General features: G+C 40.2%; 1 protein-coding gene across 2 annotated transcripts in view; it reads right to left on the bottom strand.

The window, feature by feature from the left end:
• Positions 1-21,944, bottom strand: part of psmd12 (proteasome 26S subunit, non-ATPase 12) — a 39,709-nt gene that overhangs the window by 4,473 nt on the left and 13,292 nt on the right. For both annotated transcript variants that reach the window (XM_072242271.1, XM_072242272.1), the window contains exons 4-8: positions 21,366-21,473; positions 18,858-18,962; positions 17,203-17,352; positions 15,498-15,632; positions 4,435-4,547 (exon numbers count right to left, since the gene is read on the bottom strand). In XM_072242271.1, the coding sequence (XP_072098372.1) occupies positions 4,435-4,547; positions 15,498-15,632; positions 17,203-17,352; positions 18,858-18,962; positions 21,366-21,473 (611 nt within the window). The remainder of the gene's footprint in view (positions 1-4,434; positions 4,548-15,497; positions 15,633-17,202; positions 17,353-18,857; positions 18,963-21,365; positions 21,474-21,944) is intronic.

Raw genomic sequence — 21,944 nt, 5'->3', positions numbered from 1 at the left:
AAATCTCTTCAAACTCCTAATAAAGCACAGCTGATTTTCACTTCTTTAGGTGCTAATCTAATTGCTGGCGCAACCACCAACCTGGATGAAACAACTAACTTACTTGAAGATAACTCACTGAATAAAGTCACCTACCTTTGACGTAGAAGATCGTTCATTCAATACGAGCACACTAATGCAACAATACAGTAAAGAGGGAGTGCTGCACTGTTGGATAAGCTATTCTCATATACTGTATTTACTAAACCAAAGATTGCAAATGCATGTTTGGATGGATGTGGAAAATCTCATGAAATTTTCCAAAGAACGGAATTTCATAGAGTGATAGAACACAACAACAAAGGAACAGGCCATCTGGCCTATCTACTTCATGCTGAACCATTAACCTGCCTAGTCCCATCAAAATGCACCCAGACCATAGCCCATGTATCCCTCCCATCCACGCACTTATCCAAAATATTGAAATAGATTCGACATCCACCACCTGCGCTGGCAGCTCGTTCCACAGTCTCACCACCCTCTGAGTGAAGAAGCTCCCCCTCATGTTTCCCTTAAACATTTCACCTTTTACCCTTAACCCATAACCTCCAGTTGCCAGCTCAACCAACCTCTGTGGAAAAAGGCTGTTTTGATTTACCCTCTCTTTACCGCTCAGAATTTTATATACCTATCAAATCTCTCCTCAACCTTCTATGTTCCTGGGAATAAAGTCCTAATCTATTCAACCTTTCCCAAAACTCAGATCCTCAAGGACCAGCAACATATTTGTAAATTATGTCCGCACTCTTGCAATCTTATTTACATCTTTCCTGTATATAGGCGAACAAAACGAGGACACAATACTCCAAATTAGGCCTCACCAGTGTCTTATACAACTTCAACATAACATCCCATCTCGATTTATGAAGATCAGTGTGCTAAAAGCTTCCCTTATGAACCTATCTACACTAACTGTGATGCCATATTTAAGGAATTATGGATCTGTATTCCCAGATCCCTCTGTTCTACCGCACTCCTCAGTGCCCTATTGCTTACTGTGCAAGACCTACCATGGTTGGTCCTCCCAAAGTGTAACATCTCACACTTGCCTGCATCAAATCCTATTTGCCACTTTTCAGCCAATTTTTCCAGTAGATCCAGATCCCGCTGCAAGTTCTGATAGTCCTCCTTGCTGTCCACTACATCTCCAATTTTGGTGTCATCCGCAAGTTTGCTGATACAGTTTATTATGTTATTATCCAGATCATTGATATGGATGGCAAACAACAATGGAGCCAGCATAGATACCTGTATCACTCCACTAGTCACAGACCTTCAGTCAGAGAGGCAACCATCTACTACCACTCTCTGGCTTCTCCTGCGAAGCCAATCTTAATCCAATTTACTACCTCATCTTCAATGCCAAGCAACTGAACCTTCCTGACCAACCTCCCACATGGGACCTTCTTAAGTGCCTTGCTAAAGTCCATGCAGACAAAGTCCACTGCCTTGCCTTCATCAACCTTCTTGAAACTTCCCTGAAAAACTCCCAGGTTTATTCTTAGAACAGAACAACATTAGCTATTCTCCAATCCTTCAGCACTTCAGCCGTGGCCAAGGATGTTTTATATTTCTCTGCTAGGGACCCTGCAATTTCTGCACTAGCCTCCCACAGAGTCTGAGGGAACACCTTGTAAGGCCCTGGGAATTTGTCCACCCTAATTTGCCTCAAGACAGGAAACAGCTCCTCCTCTAATCTGTATAGGTTCCATGACCTCACTGTTGTGTTGCCTCACTTCTATAAACTCTGCCTGTTTCCTGAGTAAATACAGATTAAAAAATTCTATTTAAGATCTCCTGTATCTCTTTCAGCTCCAAGCATAGATTACCACTCTAATCTTCCAGAAGACCAATTTTGTTCCTTGCTATTCTTTGAATATATCCGTAGAAGCCCTTAGGATTCTCAAAAGATCAAAGTAAATTCATTAACAAAGTACATATGTCACTGTATACAACCATGAGCTTCATTTTCTTGTAGACATACTCATTAACACTCAATAACCTACTTGTCTAAACCTGCTATGCACCTTTTTCTTAACCAGGGCCTCAATATCTCTTGAAAAACAAGGATCTCTCAACTTGTTATCCTTACCTTTTGTTCTGACAGGAACATACAAACTATGTACTCTCAAAATTTCACTTTTGAAGGCCTCCACTTACCAAGTACACCTTTGCCAGAAAGCAACCCGTCCCTATCCAGACTTGCCAGATCCTTTCTGATATCATCAAAATTGGCTTTTCTCCAATTTAGAATCTCAACCAGAGGTCCAGACCTATCCTTTTCCATAATTACCTTGAAACTTATGGCATTGTGTTCACTAGATGGACAGTGTTCCCCTACACAACCTTCTGTCTCCTGCCCTGTCTCATGCTCTAATAGGAGATCTAGTATCATACTCTCTCTAGCTGGGACTTCCATGTATTGATTAAAGAAGCCTTCTTTCCTGAACACATTTGATGAATTCTTTCCCATCCAGCCATTTTCCCAACAGTATGCGAGTCTCAGTCAATATGCGGAAAGTTAAAATCACCTATTACAATCTTGTGTTTCTTGCAACAGTCTGCAAAGTCTCTACAAATTTGCTCCTCTAAATCCCATTGACTGTTGGGTAGTCTATAATATAATCCCATTATCATGGTCATAACTTTCTTATTCCTTACTTCTACTCATAAAGCCTAACTGGACGAGCTCTCCAGTCTGTGCTTTCTGAACAGTGCCGATAACATTTTCTCTGACTAGTAATGCCACTCCTTCCCCTGTAAACCCTCCTGCTCTATCATGGCTAAAAGAACAGAATGCTGGAACACAGATGCTAGTACTGCCCCTCCTGCAACTAAGACACACTAAAGGCTACAATGTCATAATCCACGCCCCAAGCTCAACCGCCTTCCTGCTAGGATATTAGCACTATCCAGTTCAGGTGCAAATCATCCCTTCCATACAGGTCCCACCTTCCCTCAAAGCGAGCCCAATAAAACAAAAATCTGAAGCCCTCACTCCTGCACCATCTCTTTAGTCATATATTAAACTGTATGATCTTCGTTTTTCTGGCCTCACTTGCATGTGGCACAGGTAGCAATCCTGAGATCACAACCTTGGAGGAGGTCCTGTCCTTTAACTTAGCACCTAACACTCTGAACACATTTTTCAGTTCCTCATCACCCCTCCTACTCACATCATACAGATGTGGACCACGACTTCTGTTGTTGACCCTCCCACTTAAGAAAGCTGTGGACTCGATCTAAGATATCCATGACCCTTGCAGCCAGGTGGCAACATACCAACTGGGAGTCTCATTCTCTTCTGGGAATTCATCTCAGAATTTATTCAATGTAAGATACCTCTTAAAAATGTCATAGAACAATACAGCACAGTACAGGTCATTTGGCCCACAATTAACACACCTCAAAATTGAGCTTACACTTCCCTCACATACAGTCCTCCAATTTTCTTTCATCCATGTGCCTATTTAAGAGTCTCTTAAATGTCCTCTAACCACCTCTATCTGCCTCTACCACCACCCAAGGCAGTGTGTTCCACACACTCACCACTCTGTGTAAAAATACCAGCCTCTGACATCCTTCCTATACCTTGGTTATGCCCCTTGCATTAGCTACTTTCAACCAGGGAAAAAGACTCTGGCTGACCACTCAATCTATGCTTCTTATCATCTTATACACTTCCATCAAGTCATATCTCATCCTTCTCTCCAAAGAGAAAAGCCTTAGTTCATTCAACCTCACCTCATAAGATTTGCCTTCTAATCTAAGCATCATTCTGGTAAATCTCCTCTGAACCCTCTCTAAAGCTTTCACATCCTTCCAATAATGATGAAATCAGAATTGAACACAATAATCCAACTGTAATCTAACCAGAGTTTTATAGAGCTGCATCATTACCTCACAGTTCTGAAAATCAATATTCTAATGAAGGCCAACACACCGTATGTCTTCTTAACCACCCAATCAACCTGTGTTGCAACTCTGAGGGACCTATGGACATGGAATCCAAGATCCTCTATTCCTCCACATTGCCTAGAATCGTGCCATTAAACTCTGTTTTCTATCTTCAAATTTGACCTTTGAAAGTCAAGAACTTCAGTTTTTCCAGGTTGAACTCCATCTGTCTGTTGAGCTCTGTATCATATCAACATCCCATTGTAACCTATAACAATCTGGTCATATGTGTAGTTGCTACGAGTGGGATCGAGTTGTTCTCAAACTGGCTGTATCCCCAGCACTGGCAGCATTTCAAAGTAATCCACTGATTCTGAATATTTTGCTACATCTGAGCTTCAAGCTTCTTCCTTCACTGAGCCGCTTGTTTAAGATTTTTGAATCTTTTCAGTTACATAAACAAGTGAACAAAAACAATGGTTTTCTACTTTACCCTACCTGTACTTTGGAATCTCTTCAAGCCTTTTGTCAAGGCTGATTCTGTGGACGAGATCAGATTGTTCATTGTCATAAGGAGCCAGGATAACGTAGAGAACTACACTCTTCAGAGCCTTTAAAATTTAAAAAGGTCAATAAAATTAGGGAATTTAAAAGAAATCCCCACAAGATGTACATCACCTAAATTATGGTCAGAGTTCAAGTCCGGCGCTGTGTGTTATTCTCGTATAACAAATAATTATAGCAATTGTAAAATATTGAATGCTCAAATTAATTATAAAGTATCCAAATTTATTGCATAACAGCTGTCAAATAAAACTGTTTTGAAAAATGAAGTACATTGATTCAAAGAACATGAAGATAAGCAGACATTCACTTCTATAGTAATACATTATTTTCTACTTCACATTCCCTCACTTATATCTTTTAATAGCCTGGAAATTTATGCAACACCATGGCCAGATCCCCAATGAAAAGTACAACGTTATTTCAATGAGACAGAAAATTAATTTACTCATGAAGATGTCATACTTTTATTAAAGAAACAGAATAACTCTACCATGGTCAGCTCTCATAAATATTAGATTTTATGAAAGCCAATGCACTGATTTCCCAATTGACTTATTTGTTTGTTTATTCTAATTGACAGTAGCAGCTTGGGACAGTCTGAGCAAAGTTTACTTCATTCAGCATTACAATTATAATGAATCTTTCTAAAATTTTGTGTGTCACAATATCTTTTTGTCTTTTTCTCTCCCTCCATACCCTAATTTTTTTTTTGCATCCTGCTTGGACAGGCAGATGGATTGGGAAGGTTTAGAACATTATGGTCCAAATGCTGACAAATGGGACAAGTTTGGATGGGGTACCTTGGTCAGCATGGACGACTTTCCATGCTGTATGACCCTAAGCATAGTTTAATTTCTCTCCTTTTGGTTGCCACACAGGGTAGTGTGGCAGTTAATGCGATGTTATTACAGCTCGGGCATTCCTGAGTTCAGAGTTCAATTCTGGCGCTGTGTGTTAAGGCGTTTGCATGTTCTCTCTATGAACCGTACGGATTTCCTCTGAGTGCTCCGGTTTTCTCACATAGTCCAAAGACATACCAGTTAGTAGGTTAATTATCCTGTGTTAATTAGGGTGGGTTGGAGCGCGGTGCAGTTCATTGGGCTGGAAGGGCCTCTTCTGTGCTCTACATAAATAAACTGCAATGCATTTTTTGTCAAGAACCAAATGCAAGCATGTATTTCTTTTTAGGAGGGACATAGCTGAGGAAACAATATTCACAATATTTTTTCAGATTTTTAAAAGTACAGAGTGTCAATGCTTACTTGCCGGCTGATAAGATGAATTTTTGCAGTTTTGGATTATAGCTGTCTCTAGATAGTTTAAGTGTGATCAACTACATAGTGAAATTATTAAATTGTTCATTTTTTGCTGCCAGCAAGGAAAGAGAATCATAAAAATGTTATGGCCCAGGAGGCCACTCAGCCCATCAAATCTGGATTGCTATTCCTCAGTTTGTCCCAACAATCCTGTAATTTTTGTTTTAAAGTTAAAAAAAGTATTCAATTCCCTTTTGGAAGCTGCAATTGAACTTCATGCGCTACAGGTAAACTGTATTGCGCATATTGACCACTTAATGATAAACAGCTGTCACGCTCGGTTCTTTTGTCACCTCATCATCAATGGAAACAACAACTCACTATTAATCCTATTTAAACTGCCCAGACAGTGTGCCCTATCAAATCTTCTCTCAATTTCCTCTGGCTTAACCTTGTTGGTGGAATTTATGATCTTTGAAACTGCATTTGTACCTTCTTGAAAGGCTTCAAATCTTTCCTAAAGTCTATTGACAAAATACTGCGGTTGCAGACTATCCATCTTTTCAGAAATATTCAGTGTAATCTCATTTTCATACTCTACGCCTTTGTTTACGAAAGGTCAACAAACGTATTTTTTAAAACCACTTATCAACCTGCACTTACATCTTCAGTGGTTAATTCAGATATACACCGAGTGGCCACTTTATTAGGTACAGAAAGTACCTAATGAAGTGGCCACTGAGTGTACTTTGTACGTTCATGGTTTTCTGTTACTGTAGCCCAACCACTTCAAGGTTTGACGTGTTGTGCATTCAAATGTTTGTCTGCACACCACTGTTGTAAATTCATAGTTATTTGACTTGATCATCTTCCTGTCAGGTTGAATCAGCTTGGCCACTCTCCTCTGGCATCTCACAAACAAGACACTTTTATCCACAGAACTGACGCTCACTGGATGCTTTTTGTTATCCACACCATTCTCTGTAAACTCCAGAGACTATACGTGAAAATCCCAGGAGTTCAACAGTTTCTGAGCTAATCAAATCATCCAGTCTGGCGCCAACAATCATTCTACTACTGTCAAAGTCACTTAGATCACATTTCTTCTCTATTCTGATGTTTGGTTTGAACAACTGAACCTCTTGACTATGTCTGCATGCTTTTATACAATAAGCTTCTAACACACGAACGGCTGATTATATATTTGCATTAATAAGCAGGTGTACCTAATAAAGTGGCCACTGAGTGTACATCCAGGGTCATCAGAGAAATGAATCCATGAATATTGCCTTGCTATTCCTTCTTTTTTTTTTTGCTTTAATGGCTATAAATTTCAAAAGTAGATAAATAATATCTTTGCACTATACTACTGCTACAAAACAAACTTCAGTCATCTCAGTCAGTGACAATAAATTGATCTTGTTCTTACATTCCTTCTGGATACTGTAAAATTTGTCACTTTGCAAAATTAACACTTTACCTTTATTCCATTTTTAAGCTGAGGAGTTGTGCTTCAATATCAACAACTGGCTACGTGATACCAATCTGTAAAGCCTAGAATACACTCAGGGAAGTTCTAACTCAGCAACTAAACATCAATAAATCCTGTGAGCTTTTACAGAATTATAACAGCATGTGGAGTTGGGATTATGTTTAAAATATCTACTTCTTTAAATTGCGGATAGAAAGGGAAATAAAACATTTAAAATATTTTCCACAATGAAAAATTGAGGACAGCAAATTAAAATATTTAAGTGACAGTTACATAATTACTCATTTTAACAGTCGACATTACAGGCCAAGACACTCATCAGAACTGTCCTGAAACATCAACTTGCATAAACGCTGCCTGACCTCCTGAGTTCCTCCAACATTGTGTATTGCTCTGGATTTCCAGAATCTGCAGACTCTCTACCTCAGGTCTTGCTGTGTTGTTGGATAGTCATGGAGCTGTGTTAACTTTTGTATACAGTACTGTAAGGGGTTTCTTCTTTTATGTTACTGCGTATGTTAATTAAAATGGCTTCTTTGTTATGTTAAATGCTGAAAAAGTTCTCTCGCTAGCCGTTTGCTTGGGTTATATTATTGATAACCGAGCGAATGAACCAATGGGTGTCCATGTTATTCTTTCTCGGGGTGATATGCTGTCTCATATGGCTGGGAAAGGGGGGTTTTGGCGGGGAGTTGGAGGAGAGACCGGGAGGACGATGGACGTGCTGGGAGTGCTGTGGTTGATCATTTTGGGCGGTCCTGAGCTGCGAGTCGGGGGGGGGGGGGGGTGTCCAGAGTGGATCGCAGGGGGAAGAAAGAAGATCCCGAGCTCCAACTGTGAGCACGAAGAAATTGATAAGTCTGGCGCCTTTTTTTTTCCATTCCCTTTTGTATTGTACCTCTATTAATCTCATAGTCCTATTAAGATTTATAAAGTGTAATTTGTAAAACGTACATTGTGTGCTGGCTGATGATTGATGTTTGAAGCCGAATCAGGTGGCATTTGCACAGCAACTGACGTAACCGGGAGACAAGTTTGGGCGGCAGATGGGGTTTCCCCTAGATAAATACGAGCCAATATAGCTGAGCATTACAGTACCATACCAATAAAAGTCTTTAAATAGAAGGGTCATTGGTATACTGGGCCAATACAGGACACTGCTCAGTCAATATGCTCAAACAGATACAGTGGCATGCAAAAGTTTGGGCACCCCTGGTCAAAGTTTCTGTTACTGTGAATAAGTAAGCGAGTAAAAGATGATCTGATTTCCAAAAGGCATAAAGTTAAAGATGACACATTTCTTTAATATTTTTAAACAAGATTACTTTTTTATTTCCATCTTTTACAGTTTCAAAATAACCAAAAAGGAAAAGGGCCCAAAGCAAAAGTTTGGGCACCCTGCATGGTCAGTACTTAGTAACACCCCTTTGACAAGTATCACAGCTTGTAAATGCCTTCCATAGCCAGCTAAGAGTCTTTCAATTCTTGTTTGGGGGATTTTTGCCCATTCTTCCTTGCAAAAGGCTTCTAGCTCTGTGAGATTCTTGGGCCGTCTTGTATGCACTGCTCTTTTGAGGTCTATCCACAGATTTTCGATGATGTTTAGGTCGGGGGACTGTGAGGGCCATGGCAAAACCTTCAGCTTGCGTCTCTTGAGGTAGTCCATTGTGGATTTTGAGGTGTGTTTAGGATCATTATCCTGTTGTAGAAGCCATCCTCTTTTCATCTTCAGCTTTTTTTCTGACAGACGTGTGATGTTTGCTTCCAGAATTTGCTTGTACTTAATTGATTTCATTCTCCCTCTACCAGTGAAATGTTCCCCATTCCACTGGCTGCAACACAAGCCCAAAGCATGATTGATCCACCCCCGTGCTTAACAGTTGGAGAGGTGTTCTTTTCATGAAATTCTGCACCCTTTTTTCTCCAAACATACCTTTGCTCATTGTGGTCAAAAACTTCTATCTTAACTTCATCAGTTTGTTTCCAAAATGCATCAGGCTTGTTTAGATGTTACCTTGCAAACTTCTGCGCTGAATTTTGTGGTGAGGACGCAGGAAAGGTTTTCTTCTGATGACTCCCATGAAGTTCATATTTGTGTAGGTGTCGCTGCACAGTAGAACAGTGCACCACCACTCCAGAGTCTGCTAAATCTTCCTGAAGGTCTTTTGCAGTCAAACGGGGGTTTTGATTTGCCTTCCTAGCAATCCTATGATCAGTTCTCTCAGAAAGTTTTCTTGGTCTTCCAGAACTCAACTTGACCTCCACCGTTCCTGTTAACTGCCATCTCTTAATTACATTACGAACTGAGGAAACGGCTACCTGAAAACGCTTTGCTATCTTCTCCTGTTTTGTGGGCATCATTTATTTTAATTTTCAGAGTGCTAGGCAGCTGCTTAGAGAAGCCCACGGCTGCTGATTGTTGGGACAAGGTTTGAGGAGTCAGGGTTTGTATAAAGCTTCGAAATTTGCATCACCTGGCCTTTCCTAACGATGACTGTGAACAAGCCATAGCCCCAACAAGCTAATTAAGGTCTGAGACCTTGGTAAAAGTTATCTGAGAGCTCAAATCTCTTGGGGTGCCCAAACTTTTGCATGGTGCTCCTCTCCTTTTTTTCACTCTAAAATTGTACAAAACTAAAATAATACACTAATCTTGCTTAAAATGTTGAAAAGAATGTTTCTTCTTTAACTTTATGACTTTTGGAGATCAGTTCATCTTCTACTCAATTATTCACAGTAACAGAAATTTTGACCAGGGGTGCCCAAACTTTTGCCTGCCACTGCATGTGATGACTGGATACTGCTCACAATTTCCAACTATTGCCACAAGTCCCTGCGTGTATAACATTAGTTAAAACTGAGAAATGCAAGTATAATTTTCACATTTAGCGAGCACAGTACTGTAACAGTTGGCGTAATGTTATTGCAGCGTCTGTGACACTGTTCAATTACACTGCTGTCTGCGAGGAGTTTGTACACTCTCCCTTGCGCGCCAAGGTTTAAAAAGAGAAATTTTCAACGGTTCTTGTTTCAGTCGAAGCAAGCAGCTGAGAAGGAGTGAAGAAATCGGGTAGAAAAAGTCTTTTTTTTTTTAAAACTGCTCAGGGAGAAGGATCTGCACTGCGCAGGCGCGTGACGTAGTGCGCCAAGGTTTAAACAGAGAAATTTTCAACGGTTCTTGTTTCAGTCGAAGCAAGCAGCTGCGAAGGAGTGAAGAAATCGGGTAGAAAAAGTCGGTTTTTTTTTAAAAACACTGCTCGGGGAGAAGGGTCTGCACTGCGCAGGCGCGTGATGTAAGCGCGCCAAGGTTTAAAAAGCAGACCACCATATACAGCGGCCATCGTCGGAGTGGACTGAGTCAGAGCGGGACGGCTTTGGCTCAAACAGGCAGAGGCCAGGGTAGGTTCCGGTAAGTTTTCTGTTCAGATTGTTTAGTGCAGTGAGAATGCCAGGCAGGATGTTGGAATGCTCCTCTTGCAGGATGTGGGAAGTCAGGGAGCCCTCCGGTGACCCTGACAACGACACCTGCAAGAAGTGCATCCAGCTGCAGCTCCTGACAAACCGCGTTAGGGAACTGGAGCAGGAGCTGGATGACCTGCGGATCATTCGGGAGAATGAGGAGATTGTAGATCATAGCTACAGGGAGGTAGTTACGCCACAGGAGCAGAGGACAGGAAATTGGGTCACTGTCAGGCGAGGGAAGAGGAAAGGGCAGGCAGAGCAGGGTTCCCCTGTGGCCATTCACCTCAACAACAAGTATACCGCATTGGATACTGTTGGGGGGGATGACTTACCTAGGACTAGCTGCAGTAGCCGGATCTCTGGCACTGAGTCTGGCTCTGCAGTGCAGAAGGGAGGGGGGAGAAAGAGGAGAGCGGTAGTGATAGGGGACTCGATAGTTAGAGGTGCAGATAGAAGGTTCTGTGGTCGTGACAGAGAATCCAGGATGGTTTGTTGCCTCCCAGGTGCCAGGGTCAAGGATGTCTCTGATCGATTGCATGACATTCTGAAGAGGGAGGGTGACCAACCAGATGTCGTGGTGCACGTCGGTACCAATGACATAGCAAGGAAGAGTGAAGAGGTCCTGGACAGTGAGTATAGAGAGCTTGGTAGGAAGTTGAAAAGCAGGACCTCCAGGGTGGTAATCTCAGGATTGCTACCTGTGCTAGGTGCCAGTGAGGGTAGGAATAGGATGCTCTGGAGGAGGAACAAGTGGCTGAAGAACTGGTGTAGGGGGCAGGGTTTCAGATTTCAGGATCATTGGGACCTCTTCTGGGGCAGGTGGGACCTGTAAAAGAGAGACGGGTTACACTTGAACCACAGGGGGACCAATATCCTTTCAGGGAGGTTTGTTAGTGCTATTGGGGAGGCTTTAAACTAGATTTGCAGGGGGATGGGAACCAGAGTGCCAGAGCTGACAGTGTGGCTGGGGTGAAAATAAATGATGTTGAAAGTTTAAGCAAATCCGCTGATAGAAAGGTTGTGAGTGGTGGTAAAAATCTTCTGAGGTGTATATATTTCAATGCTAGGAGTATTGCGGGAAAGGCGGATGAGTTGAGGGCGTGGATTGACACTTGGAATTATGATGTTGTAGCAATTAGTGAAACTTGGCTACAGGAGGGGCAGGACTGGCAGCTTAATATTCCAGGGTTCCGATGTTTCAGATGTGATCGAGGCAGAGGAATGAAAGGTGGGGGAATAGCATTGCTTGTTAGGGAAAATATTACAGCAGTGCTCAGGCAGGACAGATTAGAGGGCTTGTCTACTGAGTCCTTATGGGTGGAGCTGAGAAACAGGAAAGGTATGGCCACATTAGTGGGATTGTATTACAGACCACCCAATAGTCAACGAGACTTGGAAGAGCAAATCTGCAGAGAGATAGTAGGCAACTGCAGGAAACATAAAGGTGTGGTGGTAGGGGATTTTAATTTTCCATACATTGATTGGGACTCCCATACTGTTAGGGGTCTAGATGGTTTAGAGCTTGTAAAATGTGTTCAGGAAAGTTTTCTAAATCAATATATAGAGGGACCAACTAGAGGGGATGCAATATTGGATCTCCTGTTAGGTAACGAATTAGGGCAAGTGACAGAAGTCTGTGTAGGGGAGCACTTTGGTTCCAGTGATCATAACACCATTAGTTTCAATTTGATCATGGACAAGGATAGATCTGGTCCTAGGGTTGAGGTTCTGAACTGGAAGAAGGCCAAATTTGAAGAAATGAGAAAGGATCTAAAAAGCGTGGATTGGGACAGGTTGGTCTCTGGCAAAGATGTGATTGGTAGGTGGGAAGCCTTCAAGGGGGAAATTTTGAGAGTGCAGAGTTTGTATGTTCCTGTCAGGATTAAAGGCAAATTGAATAGGAATAAGGAACCTTGGCTCTCAAGGGATATTGCAACTCTGATAAAGAAGAAGAGGGAGTTGTATGAAATGTATAGGAAACAGGGAGTAAATCAGGTGCTTGAGGAGTATAAGAAGTGCAAGAAAATACTTAAGAAAGAAATCAGGAGGGCTAAAAGAAGACATGAGGTTGCCTTGGCAGTCAAAGTGAAGGATAATCCAAAGAGCTTTTACAAGTATATTAAGAGCAAAAGGATTGTAAGGGATAAAATTGGTCCTCTTGAAGATCAGAGTGGTCGGCTTTGTGCGGAACCAAAGGAAATGGGGGAGATCTTAAATAGGTTTTTTGCGTCTGTATTTACTAAGGAAGCTGGAATGAAATCTATGGAATTGGGGGAATCAAGTAGTGAGACCATGGAAACTGTACAGATTGAAAAGGAGGAGGCGCTTGCTGTCTTGAGGAAAATTAAAGTGGATAAATCCCCAGGACCTGACAGAGTGTTCCCTCGGACCTTGAAGGAGACTAGTGTTGAAATTGCGGGGGCCCTGGCAGAAATATTTAAAATGTCGCTGTCTACGGGTGAAGTGCCGGAGGATTGGAGAGTGGCTCATGTTGTTCCGTTGTTTAAAAAAGGATCGAAAATTAATCCGGGAAATTATAGGCCGGTGAGTTTAACGTCAGTAGTAGGTAAGTTATTGGAGGGAGTACTAAGAGACAGAATCTACAAGCATTTGGATAGACAGGGGCTTATTAGGGAGAGTCAACATGGCTTTGTGCGTGGTAAGTCATGTTTGACCAATCTGTTGGAGTTTTTCGAGGAGGTTACCAAGAAAGTGGATGAAGGGAAGGCAGTGGATATTGTCTACATGGACTTCAGTAAGGTCTTTCACAAGGTCCCACATGGGAGGTTAGTTAGGAAAATTCAGTCACTAGGTATACATGGAGAGGTGGTAAATTGGATTAGACATTGGCTCGATGGAAGAAGCCAGAGAGTGGTGGTAGAGAATTGCTTCTCTGAGTGGAGGCCTGTGACTGGTGGTGTGCCACAGGGATCAGTGCTGGGTCCATTGTTATTTGTCATCTATATCAATGATCTGGATGATAATGTGGTAAATTGGATCAGCAAGTTTGCTGATGATACGAAGATTGGAGGTGTAGTAGACAGTGAGGAAGGTTTTCAGAGCCTGCAAAGGGACTTGGACCAGCTGGAAAAATGGGCTGAAAAATGGCAGATGGAGTTTAATACTGACAAGTGTGAGGTATTGCACGTTGGAAGGACAAACCAATGTAGAACATACAGGGTTAATGGTAAGGCACTGAGGAGTGCAGTGGAACAGAGGGATCTGGGAATACAGATACAAAATTCCCTAAAAGTGGCGTCACAGGTAGATAGGGTCGTAAAGAGAGCTTTTGGTACATTGGCCTTTATTAATCGTAGTATTGAGTATAAGAGCTGGAATGTTATGATGAGGTTGTATAAGGCATTGGTGGGGCCAAATCTGGAGTATTGTGTTCAGTTTTGGTCACCAAATTACAGGAAGGATATAAATAAGGTTGAAAGAGTGCAGAGAAGGTTTACAAGGATGTTGCCGGGACTTGAGAAACTCAGTTACAGAGAAAGGTTGAATTGGTTAGGACTTTATTCCCTGGAGCGTAGAAGAATGAGGGGAGATTTGATAGAGGTATATAAAATTATGATGGGTATAGATAGAGTGAATGCAAGCAGGCTTTTGCCACTGAGGCAAGGGGAGAAAAAAACCAGAGGACATGGGTTAAGGGTGAGGGGGGAAAGTTTAAAGGGAACATTAGGGGGGGCTTCTTCACACAGAGTGGTGGGAGTATGGAATGAGCTGCCAGACGAGGTGGTAAATGCGGGTTCTTTTTTAACATTTAAGAATAAATTGGACAGGTACATGGATGGGAGGTGTATGGAGGGATATGGTCCGTGTGCAGGTCAGTGGGACTAGGCAGAAAATGGTTCGGCACAGCCAAGAAGGGCCAAAGGGCCTGTTTCTGTGCTGTAGTTTCTATGGTTCTATGGTGACTTTATGGGCTTCCTCCAAGTGCTTTGATTTCCTTGCACCTTCCAAAGATGTACGGGTTAGTTGGCTAATTGGTCACATGGGTGTAATTATGGTCTTAATTGGGCAGTGCAGGATCATTGGGCTGGAACAGCCTGTTACCATGCTGTATTGCTAAATAAAATAAAAATTTCTTCATGACGTAGAAAGCTATTTGGCCCATTACATCTTTGCCAGCTAATAAAGCAATTCCATTCCTCCACCAACCTTTTCACTGTAACCCATTCTCCTACATACCAGGGGACAATTCAGAGTAGCCAATTAACCCACCTGCCCACACTTGCATGCTGGAGGAAACTGGAGTACCCATGATGTCACAAGGAGGACATGCAAACTCCAGATAGCACCAAATGTCAGGATTGACAGACGCTGCAGTTTCACTAGCTGCACCAACACACTGCCTGATACAATCGTAGCATCCTAGAGCGACACCACATACAAAGAGGGTCTCTGGTGTACTGAATTCATGCCGACCATTAAGCACTCATTTACACTGATTCGCCCCACATTCTCATCATCCACCCCCAGAATCCAGCACTCAACTGCACATTCTGGACAAAGCAATTGTCATAGTCTGCAAGTTTGCTTGAGATGCAATTCTGAAATAGCATTCTTGAATAGACAGCAAAAGATTTAACATTTTGCATTTCAAAAATCTCATGTGGTCCTCTAAACAAGTCATATTTTGCCTTAGTAGTTGTAACGCACAAGAATATCAGGAATCAATTAAAGTAAGGAAATTGCAAGAACTAATACAAAGATTGCAGCATTCATACTCCCAACTGAATTTCAGTCTTTCTTCATAATCTAAAGTAGCCCTTTACCTGTTGCCATTTTGTACTATCAGCTTCGATACAAGGTGTATCATAGATGGCACGATAGTGTTTGCATATGGACAAATAGGATCCTTCATGCTGGTCAACTTGAATCATTAGGTTGTAGTATTTTAATTTCAAGTCCTGTAAGAAATGCAAACTGGATCAAAATAACTGCAGACCAATTTAGTTAAAAAATGGCCCTGTGTGTTATGTACTAATAATTGCTTAGTCAGATGAAGATTAAGTCCACCATGAAAACACACAAAGTATTTTAACATTATGATGAGTACTACAAAAAATATCAACACCAAATATTAGTTTTTGATGAAAAAATATTGACCTAAAACATACACAATTTCATTCCAGTTGCTGCCTGAATTGCAGAGTATTTTCAACAGTTTCTCTTTCCACTTAACCACTCAGATATCATGAGCATGCAGCAATTTGTCTTTCTCAATCCTTACTATTGGGCAGCATCCGGTAATAAATATGTGGCAAATTTCCAGCTTAACAACTCCACAGTTGGAAATGGAGCAGATATACGATCCCTGCAGCCTGCCCTGCATTCACTCTTTGGTTGGATCTGTATGATCTTCATGTTCGTTGTACAGGGATTTATCTTCTTTTAGTTGTGGACATATTCCCAGGAATCAATACAGTGAATCTCTGCTACGCTACCTTTATACATAAATATTCTTCCTTATATAAGGAAGCCTAAGTGTAGCGTTGTGACTTCACCATACCACTGCCCATAGCAAAACTCTTACTCATGTACCCCATTGCCTTCGGAATTGAAGGGCAACATTCCATTTGTCTGACTAATTACTTGTTGAACTTGCATTCTAATTTTGAGCACACTCACATCTCACTGAATAATCATCTCTCATAGTTCAGGCCATTTAAACCATATTCTGCTGTTATATTTTTCCTACCAAAGATGATAACCCCATGCATTTTTATGTTGCACTTTCTCTGCTATCTTTGCTCATTTACTTAAATTATCTTTATTATTTTGTAGACTGTGTCACCATCAGAAAATAACTCCCCCCTATCTTTATACTGTGAGGAAACTAGAATGGATCTGACACAGAGCCTTCCTCTATGCCTTCAAATAGATCTTTATGAACTAAGGATCCAGGAATTACCCTGACACATACCAAAAGTTCAAACTTGTCAAACTGAAGATTACCTGCTTATTCCCAGTTTTAACCAATCATCTATCTCAAGCCCACCAGTCCTCCTTTATGCAGTATTCTTTTATGCAATGGTTTATAGATGAGCATATAATCCAAAACCCAAGTCCGCGAATGCAATAACCAAACTGATTTGCAAAACAAATTACTCAAATTAGTCCCGACTACTTTTTAAATCACCGATGTCTTTGCCCTTAAATATTTACGAATATATTCAAAGAAACAGTATTTATTGGCAATGTAGTATCAACTAATGAAGACACATATGACTCAGCAAATGGATGTTCAAGTGGCAAACAAATTCATTTACTCAGAAAAGTCTGTTTAAAGAGTGGGGGAAAGAGAAACCACAGCAATTTTGCCAACAAAATGCAATGGAGAGTATCTACAAATAAATTATCCAAAATCAATCTCAGTCACTGACAGTCATGCAATCAACAAACTTAATCCACAAGGATGTTATTTACTCTTTCCTGGCAGGTTCTAACATCATCAGCCTGAAAAGAATTTGAATCTACCTCAGTATTTTCCCCCTGGAAGAACTTAGTGTTTATTTTTTTGCTGATGATCTGGGTTCGGATGTAATCCTTTACAGCTAAGCAGAGTCTCATTTGTTCCAAGATAAACTCAACCTTCTCCTTCTTCTCCATTGAACCGTATGTTTCAACCTGTTGGTTTAAGAAAACAGCAATTTAAAATAACAAAGTCTAATAAATTGTTATGGTAGTTGAATTGTTTTTCAAAACCATCCATTTGAACTAAGGTTCGTGCTTTAGCATTTCCCATTTACTGAGATTTGGACATTGCAACCAAGGTTGATATTTCTCACCCATTTCAAGAGCACACAAAAATGGATCTGGGATGCCGTGGAGGCCAGATTGGATATGCACATAGGTGAACAAAGCAATCCAATAGTCTTCCAGTCAGCATGACTAATAATCATTTTTTGCTCCAATTCCAGATTACTAAATTGCTGTTGTTGAGACATTTGAACTCTGGCCTCAGGATTACGAGCTCAAAAGCAAAAGTCAGGACCACTAGACCAGTACTTTAATTGCCGTATCATCACCATATCTGCTGTTGAAACTGCATTACGTATTTGTGAAAACCAGAATATTCTGAACAGATTAGAAAGATCATAAAAAGTTAATCAAGCATAGCATAAGAATTAGGAGCAGTTACAGAACATATGTCATTAGTTGGTCAAGGAGGTGGTGGATTCAAACACAAAGCACTATGCTTAAGAGGCACTTAGACAGTTAAATAGACAAGGCACAGAAGGAGACACAAGAGTCTCCAGTCCTGAAACATGGTCTCCAACTCAAACGTCCACAATTCCTTTACCCCTCATAGTTGGTACTTGTCCCAAGTTCCTCCAGTAGAATGCATGTTGCTCCTAAGGCACAGAGGATATAGTCCTACACTTAAAATTCTGTAATCTATACCAGGCCTTTAACTTTGAGGTGCCTGCATTTTAATTTGGTCTCTTCAATTATCAAATTTAAACACCCTTGCATTCATCCACCATGACCTCAAGTTCATAATTCTAACCTTGAACCTTTTGGTTTTTATTTTGTTTTCCTCTAACTGAACCCTCGCCTCCATAACCATGATATATTTTTTGAGTCCAACTTTCATTTGATAACACTCCTGTTAAGAGCCTCAGGATATTTATCCTATATTAACGATACTCTTTAAAAAAAAAGTTGCTGTCATTTCTAAACCTAATTAGTGAAATTGAAAGCTCACCTTCTGAAGTTGATTGTTGTACAATCTAATACTAAGATAACTTTATCGTTGAGGTAAAGAAGAAAAAAAAACACTTAGTCCATCTAGTCCATGCCAAACTATTATTCTGCCTAGTCTTATAAACCTGCACTTGAACCATAGCACCCCACATTCCTCCCATCCATATGCTTATCGAAACTTAGCTCTACTTTGCTTGTGGCCTTTCAACTATAAAATTGAACCCAATTATCTTGAAATTATAACACAAAACAAAAAGATTTATTCAAGATTTTCATGGTTTCTCCCTTTAGGCAGCATTCAATACAAATTTAAATGATCTATTTTGCTTGACAGGAACTCACAAAAGATCACAATTATTTTGAGAAAACCTTGTTCATCATGATAGCATGCATGTTTTACTTGCTTAGATATCATTGACATTCACCTGAAGTTCCTGCAAAATGGCAGCAGCTTCTTTTGGTTCTCCAGCTTCCTCCTTTATCGTGGCCAAGTGTTTGGTTAACCGAGCACGCTCAATTTCTACATAAATCTGAAAGAAACAATTAATAACAATAATATTATCCAGGTTTCGATTCACAATTATTTTTGCTTGATTATTTAAATAACTTTTTCAGAACGTACAGAAACAAAGCAAGGTGGTAATCAGTTTACTTTATTGAAATGAAAGCACAAATAACCTATCACATACATCAAGACAGCTAATGCACTATGAGATGAAAGTTAATTGACTATGGCTTAATTCACAATTTGTGGTGATATTGCTAGCATAACCGTACCAAAAAGTGTAAAGTAACGGCCATAAAGCATTTTTAGAATAAACATGATACATGCTAGCATGATTCCTCAACCCATAGCTATTGATGAAGTTTAGCTTGCTATGAATCAACAGCCAAATGAAGCCTTCTTATAAGTTCTTATACAATTTTTTTTACAACAAAATATATAACGTGTTAAATCTGAAAATCCTACACCATCAGAACTTTATTTTGCCTTAACCAGGCAACCCCTTCCCCAATAGTAGACTCCCCTCATTCTTCTAAACTCAAGTGAATACAAATCTAGCTTCACCAAAATCACCTTATAAAGACAACCTGCCCATTCTGAAGAATAGAACTTGAAAAATTTGACAGTTTTGGGACTTCTAGCATGTATTGGACTAGCAGATTGTCCAGACGATTAGATGTTATTTCAAATACCCCAACACATTTGAAATTTACCATTTCTTTAAAAAAGTCAGAACGTTTGATGACAAGTTTTCCAGTTAACCTACTAAGTTAAAAGAGAGCATGGGAACTAGGGCCTCAAGTGAGCGGGAGGAGTAGTCAGCCAGAAGCCAATTCATTGGGATTTACAAATCATCAAATAGCAGATTTTTGTTGTGTAGCTGTACTAGCCTTGCAAACTTTCTCTGAACTACTTCCAATCCACTTATTCCTTCTTTAAACATGAAGATCAACACTATAAACCAGATGTGGCTTCACCAATGGCTTATATCAGTGGTCCCCAACCACCGGGGCTGCGAGCATGTGCTACCATGCCACGAGGAAACGATATGATTTGGCGATATGAACCAATATGAGTCAACTGCACCTTTCCTCATTCCGCCACGCCCACTGTTGAACTTGAACGCACGCGAGGTCCGCAAGAATATTGTCAATATTAAACCGGTCCGCGGTGCGCAAAAGGTTGAAGACCCCTGGCTTATATCATTGAAGCATAAGATCCTTACTGTTATATTTAATTCCACTTGCAATAAACAATAGCATTCTGTTGGCTTTCCTATTGATTTGCTGTAGCTACTCCATCTGTCTTCAGTGAATGATGTATGGGGATGACCACATCCTTCTCTCACCATAGAACTCCACAATCTCTCACCATGTGAAATACATGCTCATTTTGTTTCTCACCTTGCTTACTAAAATGACCAATTTCACATCTCAGATCATACCCAATTTGCCAGATCTTGACTGATCCACTTATTTATACACCTTTGGTTGTTTGCGCAAACAGGCATCTCACTGTATGTTTTGATGTGCATGTGATATATAAACTTGAATCCCCTTAGAGCTTTCTTATGTTCTCTTTACAGCTTAGTTTTTTAAAAATAACAACTATCTCTGGGTCATCAGAAAATTCAGCAGCCATAGATAGCTTCAGTGATTTCGAGCACGTCATTTATAACAATTGTAAAATGTTGAGTCCTAAGTGTGAACCTCAATGGCACACCACACATTACACCTCGCCAAGCAGAAAAATATCAACTGTATGTTTGTATGTATTAACAGAAATATACTCCTGTCCCATTTTTGCATATGACCAATGAACACATTCGTACTGATGCATTACAGAGAAACAAGTGATGTATGACTTAAGTTAATAAAAAACATGTAGTGTCCATTTCAAGTTAGTTAGTCTATCTTCTACCCACTCCAAGCTGTTACCTCCTACAGTTAGCTATTTCCCACGACAATAATCTTTGATGTGACAGTTTATCAAATGCTTCCTTGAACTTTTGGTATATTGACTGGTTCCAGTACCTACACACAGCGCACACTAATTATCAAAAAAAACTATAAATTTTTCAAACATGATTGTTGCTTTTGCCTAATTTCCTTGGATTTTTCTAATTGTTCTCTTATTGCACTTTAATGACAACTTTTTTCATTTTTCTCATTAAATACAATGACTTTCCTGCTTTCTGTCTCCCTCCATTTTTAAATATGAGTTACATTTGCTATTTTCTAATCCAAGAAAATATAGGCAACTATGTAAAGTTAAAACCAATCAATCAACTATCTAATGAGAAATTTTTAAGACGGAATTGTAATCCATCTCCAAGGTTATGTTTTAAAAAAACTATATCTTTTCATGCTCGGCAGTATTGTAGGTATTACAAGAAGGGCGCTTTTGGAAATAGGTGGAACATACTAACCTTTCCAGCTGTGATAGTACGCAAAGTGTCAATTAGTCTCAGTTTGATTGGCAGGTCAGTAATCTGACTGACGTATGTGCAGCACTCCTGAACCATTTTTGTTACTGCCTGCATAATAAAACAAAGAAACAGTGATGCTTTTACCAACAATGGCTGCAACATAAATTGGTAATCTACTAATATCCTCCCAACAGACAAGTGCGCTTCAGATCACAGGCAGAAAGAACAGAATCTATAAATTGAATACATAACACAAGTTTTAATTCTATCACTTGAGATCGTAATTGCAAACAAGCAAAACATCCTTTTGCCATTTCAATGTTCACCAGCATCAAACCTGCTCCATGTGATAACACTCTCAGTCACATATAAAAATGTAGAAAAAATTAGCATAGACAGGATTTCTTTTTTACTTTTGCTAAAAGCACTGATTTTACTCCTTCATTTTTTGTTGCATAAAAAGAAAAGCTCATAAATTTTATATGCCGATATTTGCCGACTAAATACCAATGTTGAACAATTTAACATGACGTCCATACTTCTGATAATAGATCACCTGGCAGGCATTTTTCTGAGAAG

Source organism: Mobula birostris, chromosome 24 (genome assembly GCF_030028105.1).
Source record: "Mobula birostris isolate sMobBir1 chromosome 24, sMobBir1.hap1, whole genome shotgun sequence".
Lineage (NCBI taxonomy): Eukaryota > Metazoa > Chordata > Chondrichthyes > Myliobatiformes > Myliobatidae > Mobula > Mobula birostris.
The sequence above is the reverse complement of the archived record's forward strand: the minus strand, read 5'-3'. Positions and strand labels throughout refer to the sequence as shown.